General features: G+C 37.8%; 1 protein-coding gene across 3 annotated transcripts in view; it reads right to left on the reverse strand.

The window, feature by feature from the left end:
* PTPRK (protein tyrosine phosphatase receptor type K) overlaps positions 1 to 22,839 on the reverse strand; it is a 425,704-nt gene that overhangs the window by 93,300 nt on the left and 309,565 nt on the right. For all 3 annotated transcript variants that reach the window (XM_049652961.1, XM_049652962.1, XM_049652963.1), the window contains 3 exons: positions 22,163 to 22,268; positions 3,894 to 4,167; positions 858 to 894 (listed from right to left, as the gene is read on the reverse strand). In XM_049652961.1, coding sequence (XP_049508918.1) covers positions 858 to 894; positions 3,894 to 4,167; positions 22,163 to 22,268 — 417 coding nt within the window. The remainder of the gene's footprint in view (positions 1 to 857; positions 895 to 3,893; positions 4,168 to 22,162; positions 22,269 to 22,839) is intronic.

Consider the following 22,839-nt stretch of genomic DNA (forward strand, 5'->3'; position numbering starts at 1 on the left):
TCATCTTGGCAGAAACTATCCGGAGCATCAACCCTCTGCGGAGTCCCACGTCTGCATGGGGGACAGCTTTTTCCTGTTTCTTTTGCTAGAATACACTAAATAGTGCGCTCTCTCTCTCTCTCTCTCGTTGGCACAATCAATTAACTCTTAAACGAAGGATTATAAACATAGTGAATGCAGGAGACTTTTTCACACCTGAACGCCAAATACTCAAAGATGAAAATGTTTTCTCCTAAAGGAACTAGGCAACTAAGCTATAATATGCAACATTAGCATTAGCAGGAATTACCCTGGCCATTAGCCATCACAGATCTCATTTCTTTGCATCAGTTGGATTAAAACAATTTTTTTAAGTTAAAAAAAAAAAGGTAAAATATCTTCAATCAAATTACATGACTAATGAAGATAAGGACCGGTCTCTACATCTGTATGACTAGCTCAGTTCCTTCTTATGTCTGGTCTACCACAGAAAGTGACAGAGGCTTTTAAACAAGCAATTTGCTATTTTGAGCTGATATCGCTGAGCTTTTCCTAATACACTGGTTGATCAGTAGCATAAGACCTTTCAGACGCTAACTGGCAGAAATAAGCCCTTCTAAGGTTTTCTAAATCCTTCCTATCCTCCTAACACGACTCCTCCAGTCAAGTGCTAGAGGTTGGGAAGTAGAACCCTATCAGGTGTTAAAGACACCCAAGTGAGTCAGAGAACTTGGCTGGCAGTTTAACCCGGCCCTACTACAAATACTCTGTAATAGAAGTGCCACATTTAATTAGCCCTGAAGCAGGGAACAGAGCTCTTTCATTTTAGAAAGCGGGGCGAATGGAATCTCAAGGAAAAAAAAAGGCAAACCTCTTACCTTTTGTAGCGATTCGTACACACTGGGTTTTAGTTTCCTGATGGAGCAAAACATGAAAGACCATAGTCAGTGTACAGACAATATTTCCTATTACATAATCTGGAGCTATAAATTAGGTTTGTGAAGAACAGAATCGCAATATTAAGGAAACTTTTATTTTTAAAATGGATTTTCGGATATATTTTTTTAAACCCTGAAGTAAGAACATTTACAAATTTTTCATCATTTTCTAAAAATTCAGGGCTCTGTTTTCCTCTGTAATGAAACAGGCTATCTTGTCTGGGACAAGTAGCTAAAGCATTCTATTTGTACTTACTGTACTTTTTGAATGATTAGAAAGAAAAATGTGTTTGCAGAGCTAATACAAATCAGACCCAAACACAAACTTCATTCTTGCCACACAGCTGTAGACTCAGACCAAAGCTGAACATCACATCCTCTCACTTGGATCCTAGCATGACTAATGAGTTAAATGACAGCACTTAGAAAGATCATCCAAAGGTTGTATCCCAACGAAGGGAGGATTTACCTGTTCTTTTTTTTCTTCCCTTTTGAATTTAGGTGTTAGGAGTTAGCTATTTCTTTCTTTCTTTCTTTCTTTCTTTCTTTCTTTCTTTCTTTCTTTCTTTTTTTTAACGTTTATTTGTTTTTGAGACAGAGAGAGACAGAGCATGAACGGGGGAGGGGCAGAGAGAGAGGGAGACACAGAATCGGAAGCAGGCTCCAGGCTCTGAGCCGTGAGCCCAGAGCCCGACGCGGGGCTCCAACTCACGGACCGTGAGATCGTGACCTGAGTTGAAGTCGGACTCTTAACCGACTGAGCCACCCAGGCGCCCCAGGAGTTAGCTATTTCTCATTGGGACTATTTTCCTATTCTTGCTAGACAGATGGAGTTGAGGAAGGAGAAGTTGACATGGGAAGGGACAAAAATGATTTCAGATTCTTTTTCTTTTCTTTTTGATGTTGTGTGGTGGCACTAAGCAGTGGAATACGTCTCTAGGCCCACACCACACACCTTTAGGACTTCGTTGATTCAGTTCAAATCTTTGAATATACAAGAGGTTGGAAAAGATGGTAAAGCCAGTGAACAAAACAAAGGCTATTTGTTTGAGGATGTATTTATAACTCCATCTTGAGTAGTTCTATATATTGATAAACCAAGAGTTTTCCACTTCCTCTTAAGCATTTACTACTTTTCAATTACACAGAACAAAGCACTGAGGAGGAATTAGTAGTAAAACATACAACTTTGCACTTCTATTACTTAATTGTGACGTGAGGCCTTTACAGTACATTCCAAGAGAGATTGTTTCGCATTCCCACAAAGGCCCAAAGGGATTCTGATTTCCTAAAAGCAATCGCTGTTAATTCTATCAGGATTTCCAGCCTCTGCTGGTAGGAACCCCATCGATTTTGGAACTATTTGCCAAGGTAACCATGAGATATATTGTTGCTCTTCTGTAATTTGATTAAACCGCATGTAGATATATTAAGAATGCGGAGAGAACATTCATATCGAGGCTTTTAAAGAGTGCCAGGGAAAATCCTTTATAAGTAACAGACATTCATTAACACTCCTCTTATACCACAGTCCAAGTAATGAAAGTTAATTTAGAATCTCTCACATCTTTAAAGATGAATACCCAAATGCAGAACCGTGTTTTCTACCACTATGCTACTTTATACCCAGAATGGAATACTAGCTTCCATAGTCTTCTCGTTTTGGGGTAGTCCAATTGTACCAGTGATGTGCAATCATGTGCATGCGGGAGGCGGGCAGTCAGCCTGTCTCGAAAGACTCCCACTTATGTAGAAATAAACTAGATAGAAGATGAGAATAACATTTTCAACCAGGGGCAGCCTGTGGCTTTGGAGAACATCCTAGAAGATGCTGTGGCATTCTTCTTTACCATATACTGGCAAAAGAATATAGGTAAGCTGAAAGAGCTCTCATTCAAAAGCAGCCAGTCAGTACCCCAGGTTCTCGTGGTCCCCGCAGAAAAGCAAATACATTTTGTCTTTCAATTTAACTATTCCAAAGTATAATATGTCTGTTGCAATTGGATATCACGGATGTCACATCATCTTCCAGGTACCCACCTCAGGGACTCAATTACCCAAAGCCAGAAATTTCCTATACAGCTACAAGTACACAAAATATGTCAGTTTTCTATTGGATTTTAAATTGTAGGAGTTTTCTATTCTTGGCATTTTTTTCCCCTATCCCTTTCTAAAAAAAAAAATAAATAAGTTTTAGGAAAGAAAATCTTTCAAAGAGAACAGCATGAGGCACGAAAGGCCAGGTTATTTCCCCACATATGGAACCACTGGTAGTTTCTATCTTCCTGTTGTGTTTTCCTCTTCAATATTCATTTGGGATCAGCGGCAGTGTTCAAAAACAACTGTGTCCAAAATGGGAAAAGGAGGGGCAACAGGGGAAATGGAGAACAGACTTCGCTAATGGCACAGCATCCCTCCATCTCCAGGCAGCCTCCTGTTTAGGTTGTGTCAGATATGCCACAGGCACCCTATTACTTTGTAATCAGAGGATTGTTACTTGTTATTTACTATTTGGCTTGTACCCTCTGAAAAGTTTATAAGGGTTTATTAGCCTGCTGTGGAGCACGCATTCTATTTATCCTGCAGTAAATTTAATCTTCTGAAGTGCGCCACTACTGAGCAAAGAAGACAACAATGCCCGGTATTTACTGGGCCTTCAGTCCCAGCGGCAGCACACCCAACTTCTCAAATCATTTTCCTCACAATTGTTCTTGTGGGCTTTCCTGAAGAAGGCTCACGGAGAAGCAGTTACTAGGAAACAGGAATCCAGAGCGATGGAACTGGCATGGAGCCTCAACCCTACAGTAGGCCCGGAACTGTGCGCCCTGTTGGGAACAGAAACAACACCCCCCCTACACACTGTTTCCCCCCACTTTTTTTTTATTTTCTTCCTGACACATGCTACTGAGTATTTATAAAATTCAACTGCAGCTCTTCCTCAGGGCAGTGAAAAAGCAAATTTGGGGGGAGGCTCACCTTCTCCACACTGCTCATTGCCTGGAAGTAGATGTTGTATCCTTTGCGTGGAGCCAAAGGAGGGTTCCAAAAGCCCTGATAGGTCCTGTTGTCACCCACTGTGAATGGGGCAGGTTCAGGAAGATTCCCTGGGGGTAGTTCCGCAGCGAAGTAGTATGGAGAACCCCCACTCAGGGCATTTTGGTATGTAACGGGAACCTGGTAGCATTCCATGGCTCCAGCTTCTCTCTTGGTTCGGTGTGGGTGCAACTCCTCCACAACAATCTGATAGGCACTTTTTGGAAAAAGAAGAAAAAAAAAGCACACATTTAGAGATTCTGGATACTAAGATTTCTGGGGGGAAATGAGGTATTTAATATTAACATGCAACATTTAAAAGTTTGAAAGTCAGTCTTAACCCACAGCATTCTTTCTTTCCCTCCCACCCAGCTATTTTGCCATAATATAGAATTTCATGTGGATTCTCCCTTCCCCCAAACCCAACATGGTTACTAAGGAACTGGAAAAAAGTAAGAAGAATCACCGTAGAATGCTATGCATTTTTTTTTTAATGTTGAGAAATGAGTCACCTTAATAAGAAACCTGACATTAGCAAGAGACACATAATAGATTAAGTTCTTTGTCTGATATTTTTAAATGTTTAAAGTTAACATTTTATTTGAAATGATAGAGTAGAAGGCCCTGCTCCAGGGCCCAATAGAACGGGGCCTCAGGGTGGGGCCCAAAGCGGCAGTTTGTGGGGCTGTCATCACATTAGAGACAGAGTGTGCTGACAGGCTTCTCCACATCCTGACCTTGCCATGGCATCAACATGGGCTCAGAGCTACGCAGATCTAAAGCACAAGTGACATGCTGCAAAACGGGCACAGATGGACAGAAATCTGTCCTCCTCACCGAAATAGACAGCTTCCTTCTTCCGGAGCTGTTAATAATAAAATCTTACAAATTGTAGAAACAGATGGCATTTGCCCTATTAAAGCTTGAACTAAACCTTCTAATACCTTCCTTCAAAGTCTTAAAACTTTCCTACAATAGTTGTTATCTTACAGAGGAAAGAAAAAATAATGCAACTTTAAAATAAAGGTCTGCTTAATCACTAATATTTTTTTATCAATTACAAGTGAAATATTAATATTTTTTCCTTTTAAAATTTAAAATTTGTTTTTTTAATTTTAAAAGAAATGTTAATGTTTATTTATTTTTTTTGAGAGAGAGAGAGAGAGAGAGAGAGAGAGAGAGCAGGATAGAGAGAGGGGGACAGAGGATCCAAAGCAGGTTGTGTGCTGTCAGTATAGAGCCCAAAGCAGAGCTCGAACTCTTGAACCACGAGATCACGACCTGAGCCGAAGTCGGACGCTTAAGCAACTGAGCCACTCAGGTGCCCCAATATTTTTTCTTTGTAGGATATTCTTCAGGAAAACTTTTTTTTTTAAGGTAACATACACCTGAGAAAGTTGACATTATTAATATATTTGATATGTTTTGAATGAATTTAAAATTCCCCCAAATTATGAAAAATGCATTATGGTAGGTTATATAAATTGAATATAAATAAGCTGTCTGTAGAGCTGTTTGAATCTTGAATCTCTAGGGCAAATATGCTCCTTCTATATAGGGATGACAGTCACTGAATGACTCTCCAGCAAGAACAGAATATTTTCTTTAATGAACTTCCATAAAAAGAAAGAGGTGCCTGGGGGGCTAAGTTGGTTAAGCGTCGGACTCTTGATTTCAGCTCATATGATTTCACGGTTTGTGAGCTCAAGCCCCGTGTCAGGCTTTGAGCTGACAGCATGGAGCCTGCTAGGGATTCTCCCTCTCTGCCCCTTCCTTGCTCGCACTCTCTCCTTTCTCAAAAAAGAAAAAAAAAAGAAAGAGGAGGGAAAGACACAGAGAGAGTAGAGAGACAGGCAGACATACCAAGAGAGAGACAGAGAGAGAAAAAATGAATTTGCATCTATCATAATGAAAAATTAAATTTTATATCAGTTTAGTTTAGTATAAAATTCTAACTTAATATAAGCTCTGTTATACCTACAAACAGAAAACCTTCATAGAATAAAAGAAAGCTTTATAAAAGTTTTCTTTTCTTCCTAATATTTAAATTCCCATTTTCCATTAAAATATTGCTAGGAACTTGGTGGTTTGGTATTTATCTCTTTTCCTTTAAAAATAGGACAGAAAGTATAGTAATGTCAGAAATCTAGATTTGGGCAGGCAACTAAGACAGAAATCTATGTTATGTGAAATTACATGTAGTCCATCATTCTCTATACTTCTGCCAGTTTGGGTCTCTAAGCTCCTAGGAATGCTATTAACAGGATACATGCTCTCTGAGGGGTCCATGGAGCAGTCACTCGTCAGTTTTAAAATACAGGAAGTACATAAGCATAGCCCTTGGAGAGAAAAATGAATCATAGCTGACCTATGCTAAGAAAGCCTAATCATTTTTTTCCATTTATTTTCAATTTAGAATCCATATTTGTATGCATTATACGTTGTGTATACATTTATGTATCCTGTGGATACATACTTTTAGGTAGATAAATTTACACACGCACACTCCCCAAACAAGTCTAATCTCATATTCTTGCCCTACTGGGCAATAATGATAATTACCCATCTTCATTAATTATTTAACCTAATCCTTAAAAATGAACTCCTTGTTTATTATCCCTTTTCTCTACAAAAATCCAGAAAATCTAGTAAACAGTCTTAACTAATTCTGTTAGACCGACATAGGTTGTACATTCCAAATTAAGGAATTTCGTGCAAGAGGGCTTGTCTCTCCACATCTATTAGGAGCAAAGCAAACTAACGATGCTGGAGAGGATTAAAAGAAGAAAAGGTGCATTCTGGTCTTGGGGAAAGATCTCATTGAACTTGAGATGAAATCCCAAACTAAATATTACAAAGCTCATTTTTAAAAGAAATCATCTTCCCTTCATTGATCAATTTGTGTGAGCAGGCAAGAAGCAGGCACTTCTACCTTTTAACAATCTGGGTTTTTTTTTCTCCCCTGCTATTTCTTATTTATCAATACGAATTAATTAAAGGAAGGAAAATAAAGAACGAGAAATCAAATTAGAAGTGATTTAGCTGATTACATGAAATGGGCCCAGGCTTTTCCATCCTTGTGGATGCCTAATTACCTAATGGTACTTAACTCTAGCTGGAACTAAATATTATTTGAGCTTAGTACTCTAGCAATTTAAAATATTCCAAAGCCACCTAAATAGTTTTATTCACTCTGCCCATATTTCATATTTCCCCCATTCCTTTTAATTGAAGTTTTAAAAAAAAATTGAAGTTTTAAAATATGTCTATAATTAAGATAAAATCAATATAGTGGCATTATGAATCTTCACTTGATGCTGAAAATATGATTTCCTTATGTTAAACAACTAAAAATGATTTCACTTCACTATAATTTAATTTGATTAGAATTGGTATGTAGTCAATTTTAGTTTTGAAGGAGGCCAAATGATGACTTTTCATCATACAATTTTCCTTCAGTTACAAGACAAAAAATAGACAAGAGGATTTTGCCATTAGCTCAAAAAGTGATTATACGATATATATGGTAGATGGTCTTCCTGGTTTAACACTTAAAATTGTTGAAGCCGAACCCCAAATTACATATAACAGCCTGCCATGTTTTTGTTTTTAACCCATTAGTAAGAAAAACTGCTGAGAATCTGGTTTTAGTTTTAGATCGTATAACTTCTTGGTGATAGCAAATAGCAAATTATACAATTGTACACACTTCTCATTTTGTATCTGAAATGTCTCCTTAAAGCTTCAGGAGAAATTTCCTCGCTCCAGTGTGGTGCTATTTCTCCTATGAACAAACTTCCAAAGATCTCATGGCCACCATTGCTCATATCGTCCTAATGGAAATATTTTGATGATCCACAGAGTAAAGGTTTAAATACATACCGTTTTGGTGACCATGATATTTCCTGTGCTTCATCTCTTACTTCCTTAAACATACAAGTCAGGTCCCTCGTGACTTCCCTATTTCTGTAAGAGGAACTATCAGTTTCTGAATCAACAAAGCTCTAAATCCTGGCATTAACTTTAATAAGTTCTATTTTTAACTATGTTCTACCTCCCTTGTAACATTTCTTTTCATTCCCACTGTTTCCATCAATAGGGGAGTATTTACAACATTATATTCACATTACTGGCTTAGTTTACTTCCTTCCATTTTTTTCTTCATGTATTCCAGGCACCCATCCATACACCCACCCATCCACCCATCCACCCATCCACCCACCCATCACTCCATCCACTCAGTCTATTATTTTTTGAGTATTCTCTACATACCATGAACTGTTCATGAAGAATGCAAAAGAGAACCATTTTTCAAACTTCTGATACTTTCCTAAAACACTACTTTAGGCATTGACTACTCTTCTCTAACATTCCACTTTGTCGAAACTATGTGAAGCTCTCCCATTGTCAAAATCTATTCTACTGGGGTTAATATCTTACCACATCGATTACCTTATATCTCCACTCTTGCTCTCACTACTTCCTGATACTCATTCTCCATTTCAAACTTGAATGACCACTGTTACCAAACATACCATACATACTGTCAAAGAGCTTCCGCCTTTTTCCTTTTCTAACTTTTCTACTTCTGCTATAAAGCCTTCTCTGACTAGTTCACTTCTTAGTGTTACTCTGTCTTCTAAAGGCAATGGAGGGAACTCTGGTGGTAACTGAGGGTTGAAGTGGGGGGTTAGACATTAGGGTCAAGTGGGATGCTTTTGCAGTTTAGTCCTCAATCCACCCACAGATCACAGTGACACAAATTCGTTGAGAAAAACCATCAGGGGTATCTCTCAAGAATTCTGGGTTTGAAAAAAGGCCCCAGGCCACTGTCTTATAATATTTATTAATTATATTTATTTACAAGGTTAGTGTTTATCACTAACCCACTACATTAAAAATATTATCTGGTATTTAGCTACACATAATGGGAATTGTATTTTTAACTATTGTGTCCATCCATTCACTCATCAAATATGTACTGAGTGCCTATTATATGTCATGCACTATTTTAAGTGCTGAGGTTACAATGAGCACAGTAGTAAAAGTCCCTGCTGTCAGGAAGCTCACATTCTAGTGCAAAATACAAATAAACAAATTAAAAAACAAACACACGATATGTCAAGATGAGGTAAGAGCTCTAAAGAAAAATAAAGCAGGATAAGGGAAATGAGGAATCATAGGATTGAAGAGTTCTATTTTATATGTGGTTGTCTAGAGAGACTTCTGTGACAAAGAGACTTCTGTGACAAAGTGCCCTTTAGGGAGAAGCCTGAAGGGGAAGATTCAGTTACGTGGCTGCTTTGATCAGTTACCTCCTCCTGTAAAATAAATTCCCCTAGAATTGTGGCTCAAAACAATAAGCATTTCATATTGTGCAGTTTCTGTGAGCCAGAAATTTGGGAGTGGCTTAACCAAAGAGTTCTGGCTCTGGGTGTCTTGTAAGATCACAATCAAGTTATTAGCTGGGGCAGCAGTACTTAAAGGCTGGAGAGAAGATTTCACAGAAAGGGCATACCTCCTTTCATTTTCAGATAGAAAAAAATCTACCTCCTAGGATTCTGTGGAATAAATTAAAATGACATCTATTTGATTTTACTTGGGTCCTATAGCTTGTATAAAGGGTAAAGAGATGGCAAAATAGGGCAAAAAGAGGAATGACATCTTTGCTTAAATTTCAAAGCATTTTTACTGGAGTTCAAGTAATGTCTATGTCATGGCAGCAGTTAGAAATATCAGGTGCAACTATATAATCTCTTTAAATTGTTGAGATGAAATAGAATATTCTGCAAATTAGGATAGTAGTCCTAATGTTTCAAGTTGTATATAAGTGAACAATTGACCTGGGGAGTAACTGTAATACACAATGTTTGCAATCCAACCCATACAGATTTAGTACACATATAAATGTTAATGTTAATCTGTATTTCTGTTAAGCTATCATGGAACATCAGACAATGTCTTTTCCTAATATAACTGCGGAAAATATAGTGGATTTTTTTCAGCTATTATTTAAATTCCAGTTAACATACAATGTCATACTAATTTCATGTGTACAATATAGTGATTCAACAATTCCATATAATACCCGGTGCTCATCACAAATACACTCTTTAATCCCCACACTTATTTCACCCACCCCCCTAGCCACTCCCCTCTGGTAACCATTAGTTGGTTTTCCATAGTTAAATTCTGTTTCTTAGTTTCTCTCTCTCTTTCCTTTGCTCATTTGTTTTGGAAATCATATGGTATTTGTCTTTCTCTGACTGGCTTACTTTGCTTAGCATAATACTCTAACTCCATCCATGTTGTTGCAAATGACAAGATTTCATCCTTTTTATGGCAGAGTAATATTCCATTGTGTTTGTATGTGTATATATAAATATATATACCACATCTTCTTTATTTATTTATTTATTTATTTATTTATTTATTTATTCACATCCAAATCAGTTAGCATATAGTGCAACAATGATTTCAGGAGTAGATTCCTTAATGCCCCTTACCCATTTAGCCCATCCCCTCTCCCACAACACCTCCAGTAACCCTCTGTTCTCCATACTTAAGAGACTCTTATGTTCTGTCCCCCTCCCTGTTTTTATATTATTTTTGCTTCCCTTCCCTTATGTTCATCTGTTCTGTGTCTTAAGGTCCTCATATGAGTGAAGTCATATGATATGTGTCTTTCTCTGACTAATTTCGCCTAGCATAATATCCTCTAGTTCCATCCACATAGTTGCAAATGGCAAGATTTCATTTGTTTTTGACTGCCGAGTAATACTCCATTGTATATATACACCACATCTTCTTTATCCATTCATCCATCGATGGACATTTGGGATCTTTCCATACTCAGGCTATTGCTGATAGTGCTGCTATAAACATTGGGGTGCATGTGCCCCTTCGAAACGTCATATCTGTATCCCTTGGATAAATACCTAGTAGTGCAATTGCTGGGTCGCAGGGTAGTTCTATTTTTAATATTTTGAGGAACCTCCATACTGTTTGCCAGAGTGGCTGAACCAGTTTGCATTCCCACCAGCAATGCAAAAGAGATCCTTTTTCTCCGCAGCCTCACTAATATCTGTTGTCACCTGAGTTGTTAGTGTTAGCCATTCTGACAGGTGTGAGGTGATATCTCATTGTGGTTTTGATTTGTATTTCACTGATAATGAGTGATGTGGAAATTTTTTCATGTGGTAGTTGGCCATCTGGATATCTTCCTTGGCGAAGTGTCTATTCATATCTTTTGCCCATTTCTTCACTAGATCGTTTGGTTTTTGGGTGTTGGGTTTGATAAGTTCTTTATAGATTTTGGATAGTAACCCTTTATCCGATATGTTGTTTGCAAATATCTTCTCCCATTCTGTTGGTGGCCTTTTAGTTTTGCTGATTGTTTCGTTTGCTGTGCAGAAGATTTTTATTTTGATGAGGTCCCAATAGTTCGTTTTTGTTTTTGTTTCCCTTGCCTCTGGAGAAGTGGTAAGAAGTCGTTGTGGCCAAGATCAAAGAGGTTTTTGCCTGCTTTCTCCTTGAGAATTTTGATGGCTTCCTGCCTTACATTTAGGTCTTTCATCCATTTTGAGTTCATTTTTGTGTGTGGTGTAAGAAAGTGGTCCAGGTTTATTTTGTCCAGTTTTCTCAGAACCATGTGCTAAAGAGACTATCCTTATTCCATTGGATATTCTTTCCTGCTTTGCCTAAGATTAGTTGGCCAACATTTGTGGGTCCATTTCTGGGTTCTCTATTCTGTTCTATTTATCTGAGTGTCTGTTCTTGTGCCAGTACCATACTGTCTTGATGATTACAGCTTTGTAGTACAGCTTGAAGTCCGGGACTGTGATGCCTCCTGCTTTGGTTTTCTTTTTCCAGATTGCTATGGCTATTCGGGGCCTTTACTGGTTCCATACAAATGTTAGGATTGTTTGGTCTAGCTCTGTGAAGAATGCTGCTGTTATTTTAATAGGGATTGCATTGAACATGTAGACTGCTTTGGACAGTATCGACATTTAAACAATATTTATTCTTCCTACCCAGGTGCATGGAATATTTTTCCATTTTTTTATGTCTTCAATTTCTTTCATAAGCTTTCTATAGTTGTCAGTGTATAGATTTTTTACCTCTTTGGTTGATTTATTCCTAGGTATTTGATGAGTTTTGATGCAATTGTAAATGGGAATAATTCCATGATTTCTCTTTCTGTTGTTTCATTGTTGGTGTATAGGAATGCAACCAATTTGTGAGCATTGATTTTATATCTTGCAACTTTGCTGAATTGATGAATCAGTTCTAGCAGTTTTTTGGTGGAATCTTTTGGGTTTTCCATATAGAGTATCATGTCATCTGAGAAGAGTGAAAGTTGACCTCCTTCTGGCCGGTTTGAATGCCTTTTATTTCTTTGTGTTGTCTGATCCCAAAGGCTAAGACTTCCAATACTACATTGAATAACAGTGGTGAGAGTGGACATCCCTGTCTTGTTCCCAACCTTAGGGGGAAAGCTCTCAGTTTTTCCCCATTGAGGATGATATTAGTGTTGGGTCTTTAATATATGGCTTTTATGATCTTGAGGTATGATTTTTCTATCCCTACTTTCTTGAGGGTTTTTATCAAGAAAGGATGCTGTATATTGTCAAATGCTTTCTCTGCATCTATTGAGAGGATCATATGGTTCTTGTCCTTACTTTTATTGATGTGATGAATCACATTGATTGTTTTGCAGATATTGAACCAGTCCTGCATCCCAGGTATAAATCCCAATTGGCGTGGTGAATAATTTTTTTAATGTATTGCTGGATCCAGTAGGCTAATATCTTGTTGAGGATTTTTGCATTCATGTTCATCAGGGAAATTGGTCTATAGTTCTCCTTTTTAATGGGGTCTCTGTCTGATTTTGGAATCAAGGTAATTCTGGCTTCACAGAAAGAGTTTGGAAGTTTTCCTTCCATTTCTAGTTTTTGGAAAACCTTCAAGAGAATAGGTGTTAACTCTTCCTTAAATGTTTGACAGAATTCCCCTGGAAAGCCATCTGGCCCTGGACTCTTGTTTTTTGGAGATTTTTGATTACTAATTCAATTTCTTTATGGTTACCGTTCTGTTTACATTTTCTATTTCTTCCTGTTTCAGTTTTGGTAGTGCATATGTTTCTAGGAATTTGTCCATTTCTTCCAGATTGCCCATTTTATTGCTGTATAATTGCTCATAATATTCTTATTATTGTTTTTAAATATTCTTATTATTGTTTTTATTTCTGTTGTGTTGGTTGTGATCTCTCCTCTTTCATTATTGATTTTATTTATTTGGGTCCTTTCCTTTTTCTTTTTAAACAAACTGGCCAGTGGTTTATCAATTTTGTTAACTCTTTCAAAGAACCAGCTTCTCGTTTCATTGGTCTGTTCTACTGTTTTTTTGGTTTCAATAGCATTAATTTTGGCTCTAATATTTATTATTTCCTGTCTTCCACTGGTCTTGGGCTTTATTTGCTGTCCTTTTTCCAGCTCCTTAAGGTGTAAAGTTAGGTTGTGTATCTGAGATCTTTCTTCCTTCTTTAGGAAGGCCTGGATTGCTATATACTTTCCTCTTATGACTGCCTTTGCTGCGTCCCAGAGGTTTTAGGTTGTGGTGTTATCAGTTTCATTGGCTTCCGTGTTCTTTTTAATTTCTTCTTTAACTTCTTGGTTAGCCCATTCATTCTTTAGTAGGATGTTCTGTAGTCTCCAAGAATTTGTTACCTTTCTAAATTTTTTTTGTGGTTGATTTCGAGTTTCATAACATTATGGTCTGAAAAGATGCACGGTATGATCTTGATCTTTTTGTACTTGTTGAGGATGATTTGTGTCCCAGTATGTGGTCTATTCTGGAGAACGTTCCATGTGCACTGGAGAAGAATGTATATTCTGCTGCTTTAGGATGAAATGTTGTGAACATATCTGTTAAGTCCATCTTGTCCAGTGTGTCATTCCAAGCCATTGTTTCCTTGTTGATTTTTTGACTAGATGATCTGTCCATTGCTGTCAGTGGGGTGTTGAAGTCTCCTACTATTATGGTATTACTATTGATGAGTTTCTTTATGTTTGTGATTAATTGATTTTTATATTTGGGTTCTTCCACATTTGGTGCATAACTGTTTACAATTGTTAGGTCTTCTTGGTCTATAGACACCTTGATTATGATATAATGCCCTTCTGCATCCCTTGATACAGTCTTTAGTTTAAACTCTAGATTGTCTGATATAAGTATGGCTACTCTGGCTTTCTTTTGTTGACCATTACCATGATAGATGGTTCTTCATCCCCTTACGTTCAATCTGAAGGTGCCTTTAGATCTAAAGTGGGTCTCTTATAAATAGCATATAGATAGATCTTGTTTTCTTATTCATTCTGTTACACTATGTTTTTTGATAGGAGCATTTAGTCCATTGACGTTTAGAGTGAGTACTGAAACATATGAATTTATTGCCATTATGTTGCTTGTAGAGTTGGATTTTCTGGTGTTGCTCTCTGGTCCTTTCTAGTGTTTGCTGCTTTTGGTATTAATTAATTAATTAATTAATTTTCATCTTTTCTCCCCTCAGAGACTCCCCCTTAAAATTTCTTGCAGTTCTGGTTTAGTGGTCACAAACTCTAATTTTTGTTTGTCTGGGAAACTTTTTATCTCTCCTTCTATTTTGAATGGCAGCCTTGCTGGATAAAGAATTCTTGGCTGCATATTTTTTTGATTCAGCACATTGAATATATCCTGCCACTCTTTTCTGGTCTGCCAGGTTTCTGTGGGTAGGTCTGCTGCAAACCTGATCTGTCTTCCCTTGTAGGTTAAGGACTTTTTTCCCCTTGCTGCTTTCATGATTCTTTCTTTGCCTGAGTATTTTGTGAATTTGACTATGCTATGCCTTGTTGATGGTCAGTTTTTGTTGAATCTAATGGGAGTCCTCTGTGTGTCCTGGATTTTGATGTCTGTGTCTTTCCCCAGGTTAGGAAAGTTTTCCACTATGATTTGCTCACATAACCCTTCTACCCCTATTTCTCTCTCTTCCTCTTCTGGGACCTCTATGATTCTGATGTTGTTCCTTTTTAATGAGTCACCGGCTTCTCTATGTCTTAAATTGTGCTCTTTTGCCTTAGTCTCCCACTTTTCTTCTGCTTCATTATTCTCCATAAGTTTGTCCTCTATATCACTGATTCTCTGTTCTGCCTCATTCATCCTTGCTGCCCTGACATCCATTTGAGATTGCAGCTCAGTTATAGGATCTTTTATTTCATCCTGACTAGCTTTTACTTCTTTTATCTCCACAGAAAGGGATTCTAATCTATTTCAACTCCAGCTAGTATTCTTATTATCGTGATTCTAAATTCTGGTTCAGATATCTTACTTGTAACTGTGTTGGTTAAATCCCTGGCTGTCGTTTCCTCCTGTTCTTTCTTTTGGAGTGAATTCATTCATTTTGTCATTTTGAAGGGAGAAAAGGAATTAATGAGGTAAAAAATTAAAATAAAAAAATTAAAATGAAAAAATTAAAAACAAAACACACATACAAAAAAAAAATCAAGTAAATGATGCTAGATCCTAGGTGTGTTTTGGTCTGTGTGTTGAAAGGGGCTCGATAGAGAAAAAGGGGAAAGAAAAAAAAAAGGAAATAATTTGAAAATTTGAAAAAATAGATACACTTAAGTAGAATAAAATGAAATGATGGAAGTAAAATAGAATTTGAAAAAATTTACACAAAAGTAAAAAAAAGTAGAAAAAATTAGAGAAATGTTTTTAATAAAAGAGAAGAAACGGAAAAAGGAAAAAGAAAAAAAAAAGAAAATTGAATAGATCGACTGGTGAACAGACTGAAATATGACTGAAATTACTTTGCTTTCTCCCTGAATTCAAACTATGAAGTGCTTTATAGTCCATAAACTAAGCAGGTGGAGAGATTCATGTTCCTGAAGAGTGAGATTGGCCCAGTTGAGCGGGGCTTAGAGTAATGGCTCCGTTCTCCACTGGATGGTGCTGCTTAGCATACTGGGGTAGATTGTTGTGGCGCTTGTAGGTGCCTATGCACATGCACAGGAGTGGTGATAATAGCGTCACCCAGCTACCCAGTCTCTAGTATAGGAACTTTGTTCTCCCCAATCAGACCTGTCATTTGTCTTTGGCTTCTGTCCACTCCCCACTTTTACACAGTCCATGACCAAGCCCCAGGCTGTAACTCCCTCCTGAGTTTTATGTCAGATGTGGCTGTTTTACCCGACCCCTTATTTCTGAGGAACTGAGGCTTTGACCCATTTTGCCCCTCTGTGGGAGGGTCTCACCAAGCAATGGCTGGGTGCCAGCTGGACCCAGGAATGTTTACGGGACAGTGCTGCTGCCGATGCCCAGAGACTGCGTCTGAGTGTCAGCCCATCGCAGAAAAAGTTCATGAGATCATGTAGCAGCAGCCTTTCAGAGGTTATGGAAAATCACAACACACATCTGGCACAGGCTTCACCCCCAGCGACCTTGTTTTAGCACCAGTGAATGTGCTTGTTCTCCCGGGTCCACTGGGGCCTTTGCCTTTGGGGGAGCCACACAGCCTCTACCAGGTGTCCTCCCAGCAGGGGAACCGCCTCTCCCATGTGGCCCAAAGACGCGCAGACTTCACTCTGCTCCTGGAGATTTGCCCTTCTCACCAGAGCACTGCCAGGTATTGAGCTGCGGAGTTTCAGAGTCTGCACTCCCGCTGTTTATAGAGTCTAAATGGAATTTAAACCCTGTCCTTTCTCCTTTCTCCCTTTTTAATTTAGTCCCTGTGGCTGTTTCCACTTTTCCACTTTCTCTCCAGCTGCTATGTGGGGGGATGGGGGGGGAGGGTGTTCTTTTCCCATATTCTCCCTCCAACCCTCCACCCTGTCTCCATCCTCTCTCCCCATGCAAAAATGGCGCCCTCACCTCCATGGCTTCTCTCTCTCCCAGTTCACCTCTCTGCACCATGTACCTGCAGAATTCTGTGGTTCATGTTGTGAAGATTGTTGTGTTAATTCTCAGTTTTCCAGGTGTGCAGGATGGTTTAGTGTTGATCTGGCTGTATTCCATGGACGTGAGACACAAAAAAACTTCCATGCTGTTCCGCCATCTTGGCTCCTCCCTACCACATCTTTTTTTAATACCACATTTTCTGTATCCATTTATCAGTCAATGGACACTTGGGCAATTTCCATAGTTTGGCTACTACAGACAATGCTGCTATAAACGTTGGCTGCATGTATTCTTTTGAGTTAGTATTTCTGTATTTTTTGGGTAAATACTACTACTGCAATTGCTGAATCATAGGGTAATTCCATTTTTACCTTTCTGAGGACCTCCATACTGTTTTGCAGAGTGGATGCAACAAAATGGTGATTTTGACTATATTTCATGACTATCTTCTAATTACCTAATTAAGAATACATTGTAGTTAATGTTTTTAAAATGAAAAATTAGGTTTGGGGAGACTGGGTGGCTCAGTCAGTTAAACACCAGACTCTTGATTTTGGCTCAGGTAGAGATCTCAGCGTCATGAGATTGAGCCTTGAGTCGGGCTCAACGCTGGGTGTGGAACCTGCTTAAGATTCTCTATCCCTCTGCTCTTCCCCTGTTGTGTGCACATGCATGCACACATATACTCTCTTTCTCAAGAAACAATAAATTAAAATGAAAAATTAGGTTTTACCTACAAAATAAATATTTAGTTACCCTAGAATAGGTAGATTCCTACCAGCTTAAAATAGCTTATATTTGGAAAATGCTGCATTTAATTACACATTCATTTATTACATCTTACAATAAGCTGAGTTCATCACTGAAGAACTCTTCCCTGTGTTTTTGTAATATGTTGCTGCAATGTTCATTATTTGAAAACACAGCTACATTGGGTCAATCTTTTAATAAGTGGGACATTCTATGCATTATAATTTATAATTATATCATTCAGGCTACAATTTGAATCCATTCATCAAGAATAGAAAATGTTTTAGAAAAAAAAGAGAAAACAAATTATGCATTCTAGGGAGTTGGTTCCAAATGTGGGTAATATTTATTCTGCCAATCATACTAATGATTGTCAAGTGATGCCAGTTTTAGGGATAGATCTTAAAAAGTCGATAAGGAGATTCAAAGGTGTAGGTAAGTCAGATGGCAACTTTCAGACTTTAGAATAATTATATATTCAGAAATAATTTTGTCAAAAAACCATCAGAATTGCACTGCACATGCTGACATTAGTGTATAGACACAGTCTTAAGGATAACAGAAGAACAAAGTGGTTGGTGATACTGAGTGCTGCATTATTTAGAACAGGATTTTTCACTGGGGTGGACATTATTTGTTCTGTATATCTCAACTTTAGAAAGAAATACAAAAAGTATATAACAAATATTGTAATTTTTCTTTGTGTGTGTATGTGACAGAGAGAGAGAGAGAGAATCGTAAGCCATCTCCATGCCCAGCGTGGAGCCTGATACAAGGCTCGATCTCATGTCCCTGAGATCATGACCTGAGCCAAAGTCAAGAGTTGGGTACTGAACCAACTGAGTCACCCAGGCACCTCTATAATTTCTAATACACAAAAGAACTCATTCCAAAGAGAGAGCATGCCTTCTTTTTCATTTGGGGTAGCAATCAAATACAACAAATGAAAACATTTGTTATTACTTAATATTACCTCAAAAAATACCTTGAATTCTTGGATGACTTTTTGCTCTGCTACCACTTGTAAAATAAAAACTACTCTCATCTCTCACCTAGTCTCCATTCCTTTCTCTGCTCATCAAAGCTTTATATCTCCTATGTGTGTAAAACTGTGTGTAAGTATCACATACATTTCCATCACTTCTCTCTTAATTAATGTGGTCCAATAGCACTTCCCACTGGGACCCTTTTGCTTTAAGTCTGGTCTATTCCCAGTCCATTCCCTATGTTTCTATCAGAGTGATCTTTCCAAGAACATAACATTGCTCATCACAATTTGTGCTTACAGTCCTTCTGTGGCCACCTTCAGTTTTGGACTGGCACTAAACAGCTTCTCCCTCTGGCCCCTGCTTATTTCTCCAACCTCTCTTTTCCCACACACCCTTCCCTCTCAAGGATCTGAGCTACTTGCAGTTCTGGAATGCACCACATTATATCACATATCCAATCATTTGCTTTGTAATTTTTCAAGAAGACCATTGGCCCTTCTCTTCTCAGCAACCTCTCCCCTCTTGTCAAAAGTGACCCTTGGCTGAGCCCATTCTTCAAAACTCTGCTCCAGTACCACCTTTTCTAACTGCTGTCATTTCACTTATCATATTGTGTTGTCATCATTCATTGCTTTATGAGTCTGTCATCCCCCGTGGAGGACACACACTAAATTGCCTTAGGTGGATTTCTATTCCAATTATCCATCAGCCGCTGGTGCATATTGAATGTTATTGGAATCAATAAATTTATAAAAACCATTTGTAATGTTAGCTTTCTTGATAACACTAAACTAAACTATATGTACAAACTCTATATAACAAGGTACTATGATAGAGGCTTTAGGAATTGGGAGTCTGTTTGACATTACGAAGACCAGAGAAGAACAACTCAGATATTTCCACTGGAGTTGGGGCAACTGGATGGGAAAATGCAGTCTGGCACAGGCTAGTAATATGGTAAAGTAGGGAAAGATAGAACCTAGTGTTTAGGGGCTGATTTATGAGAAAAAAACTAATGGACGGATGCTCTTGGGAGGTTTAGCTAGGTGGTAAATAGGTCTGGCTTTTATTAGGAGGGGAGAAGATGGGCCATATACAGAGTGTAATGGCAACAAGCATTAGCATATAAGGAATTCTAATAGCCTGACATAAATAAAGAATCTGGCAGAAGAGTCAAATACTTTAAAGAATCCAATCAAAGACTTGATGTCCTAGACATAAATACAGTGCTATGAAAATTGATTACATCAATTTGGGTCCTCATTTTCAAAGACATTAAAGCACTGGGCAAGATATACCTTGAGATAAGGTTCCAGTTACTGGTAGCAATATCAAAGGTAAGAATGTGGTCAGAGGAAAGAAGACAGAATCATCTCCTGGGAAGATTCAAAAAGCAAAGGAACCAGGGTTCTTCTGAGGCCAAATTGCAGACTAGCCACTCTGGTCCTGCCACCTGATCCCCACCTATCGGTGTTCCCAGATAGCTGGACAAGTCATTAAAAAAAAAAAAAAACATGGACACAGTGGGGTCAGAATATTAGTGGGGAAACAGATTTTTTTTCCTGCCAGTAACATTTTTTTAATATAGTTGTTATTTGTTTATATATCATTTAATTATTTCTTCTTATAGTATTCTTATTGTAAATTATTTTTTTTGAGTATTAATCTCCTATACTGTAAAAGTTGTAGTTTTCAGCCACTGGGCTCAATTCCAGAAAAGGAGAAATGGCTTCCCAACAAACACAAAGAGGTACATTTCTGTGTCAGAGAAAGAGGATACAGGATTATCAAAGATGATTTTGCATAAACCCTAGTTCAGACTACATGAATTTTTGGAAATTAGAAATTTTTTAATAATGTAAATAAAGTAAAAGAAATGTTTTTGCTTTCCAAGCATGTTTTTTATAACATACTTACAAATTCAACAAAATTCCTTAACACCAATTATGACCAAAGGATTTACAAGGCTGCAGACTCCTTTGATTGTTTATGATGAAACTGGGCACAGGCTGTGTGTTCTGTTGGGACCATTGTGTCTTTGATTTACAAATAATGTTTGGCACAGTGCCAGGCACATAATACATGGTCAGTTAATGTTTGTGTAATAAATTGATTAAATGAAGAGAGAGCTAATGAAAGTTACATTATGTAGCCTGGTGAGGCAATAATAATTACACACGGTGTGCGCAACTTACATTAAGTAAGGCTGAATTCACTCAAATATCTAACTCTTCAAAGATAAATGCAAGTACCCGGTAGCTCATTTAAACAATAGTAACAGAACTGAACACCTAGAAAGTAAATTTTATCACAGGTAGGGACATGTGAATGACCCTGATTACTTGTCAATAGAAAAAGATGTTGAATGCAGGCATTTTCTCTTTCTCCTCTGGATCAGCAATCAAACTCATTCACAGATCATTGATTCATGAATAGCACTATATATGTACTTTACATTTTCAAGTAGCCCGTGTTTCTCAAGTGTTTACATGACAAGTGTATTCAGTCATCTCTCCTATTCTCAGGCATGGTTTTCTCATGATTTTTAGCAAGACAAAAAAACGGAGTTTTCCTATGGACTCAATTTCTTTTATTACTTTTTTAAATTAAAAAGTCTTCCTTTCCATTGATACAGATTTGTCTGAATGGTTCATATGTGCTCAGAAGGTGAAATGTGTTTATTTTATACATGGAGCAAAGATTAACTTTATTTTCTTAATGAACATGTAAGCGACTTGAGATGAACCAATTATGACATATCTGCACTGATTTCTGTGCCTTGACTTATTTCTCAATAGAAGCATAAAAATAAAAGTATCCACAAAATCTACAAGTTTCCCATGGGAACTTGCTTAACTTTTGGTCACTTATCTAATTACAAATGTGAAGAATTAAAATCATTGGAATAATCCGAATCCCTGAAAAAAACATGGCTCATAGCTTTCTGCAAGATGAGAGTAATATGGGAGATTTTAATGGTGGATAGATCAAGGAAATGGCAAATCAAATTTTAATATTTACTATGGAATTCCTGATAAGCAACAATTCCTGATAAGCTGCATTCATTAAAACTAATCTCCTTTTATTTCCTCAAAGCTTCCTATTTTTCAATCACTCATATGAAATTATTCGTAACACATTTAATAATGCATTGGATAGGAGTTATTTTCTCATTCTATTTCTGACAAATACCTTCAAAGCCCATATTCTATAGATACCGACAGAGGAAGTGGAATGAAATGGGACTAGAGGAAAATAAAAATCAAAGAGCAGTGCTCTTATATCAAACAGTACAGAGAATGATTCAGTGCATGAATATCTCAAAAACACCCTTAGAATTTTATTCTTAAAAGTCTATCTGCAGGCTTTGTCCAAATGAAAAACAAACAAAAACAAAACAAAAATAAAACCTCTGACAGTTATCATCAAATGAACATCTCTTAGAAATGAACCACTATATCGACCGCTAAGCAGCTATGAGAAAACAGCTTTCCTATTGCTGTTTTTCCCTATTCTTATTATTCTTTTCCCACTTACCTGATTGGTGCCCCTTTGGCCTGTGCTGGTCTCAACAATACAGTTATTGTGGTGGCCGTTTCATTGAGAGAGGCATCGACTCCTTCGTAGTCAGGTAAAGTTGGAGCTGGTAAGTGATTGATGAGGGGGAAAAAAGTTTCAGTCAATTAAAAGAATTATATCATAGTTCAGGATGAATAAATGATCCTGAATGGGGGAAAATAAATTTCCTATTTAATTTTCTGAAATGTACTTTATTTTGTAGAATACCATACACAACTGGATGTTAACCCTGGGAGTCTAGGCAGCAGAAGATATGAAGCCCACGGTTTGTTATTGAAATTTAAATGATCATCTGGTGACTTGGACACACACTCCAAACCTTTTGTGAAGGGGCTTTAGCTTTTAGTTTCCTGGGACCTTGAAACCAGCATTGATGGCATGGAAGTGATGTGAACAGCGTCGACTCTGGGGACTCTGGGTAAGGGGCTTGCACACGGAGATGTAGAGACAGAAATGGCAAGAAGTGAGCCAGAGGCTACCTGGTGAGGTGGTGCTGTGTACGATCTAAAGGTTGTGGAATGGCCCAGTGTTAGTATCTGGACTGCTTTCACCACTGGGGCCACAACAGAAACATATCAAGGCAGTGTGATGAATGGGAATAGGAACCTTAGTTTGTATTTAGCATTAACTAGTGC

This window comes from Panthera uncia (genome assembly GCF_023721935.1).
Source record: "Panthera uncia isolate 11264 chromosome B2 unlocalized genomic scaffold, Puncia_PCG_1.0 HiC_scaffold_24, whole genome shotgun sequence".
Classification (NCBI taxonomy): Eukaryota; Metazoa; Chordata; class Mammalia; order Carnivora; family Felidae; genus Panthera; species Panthera uncia.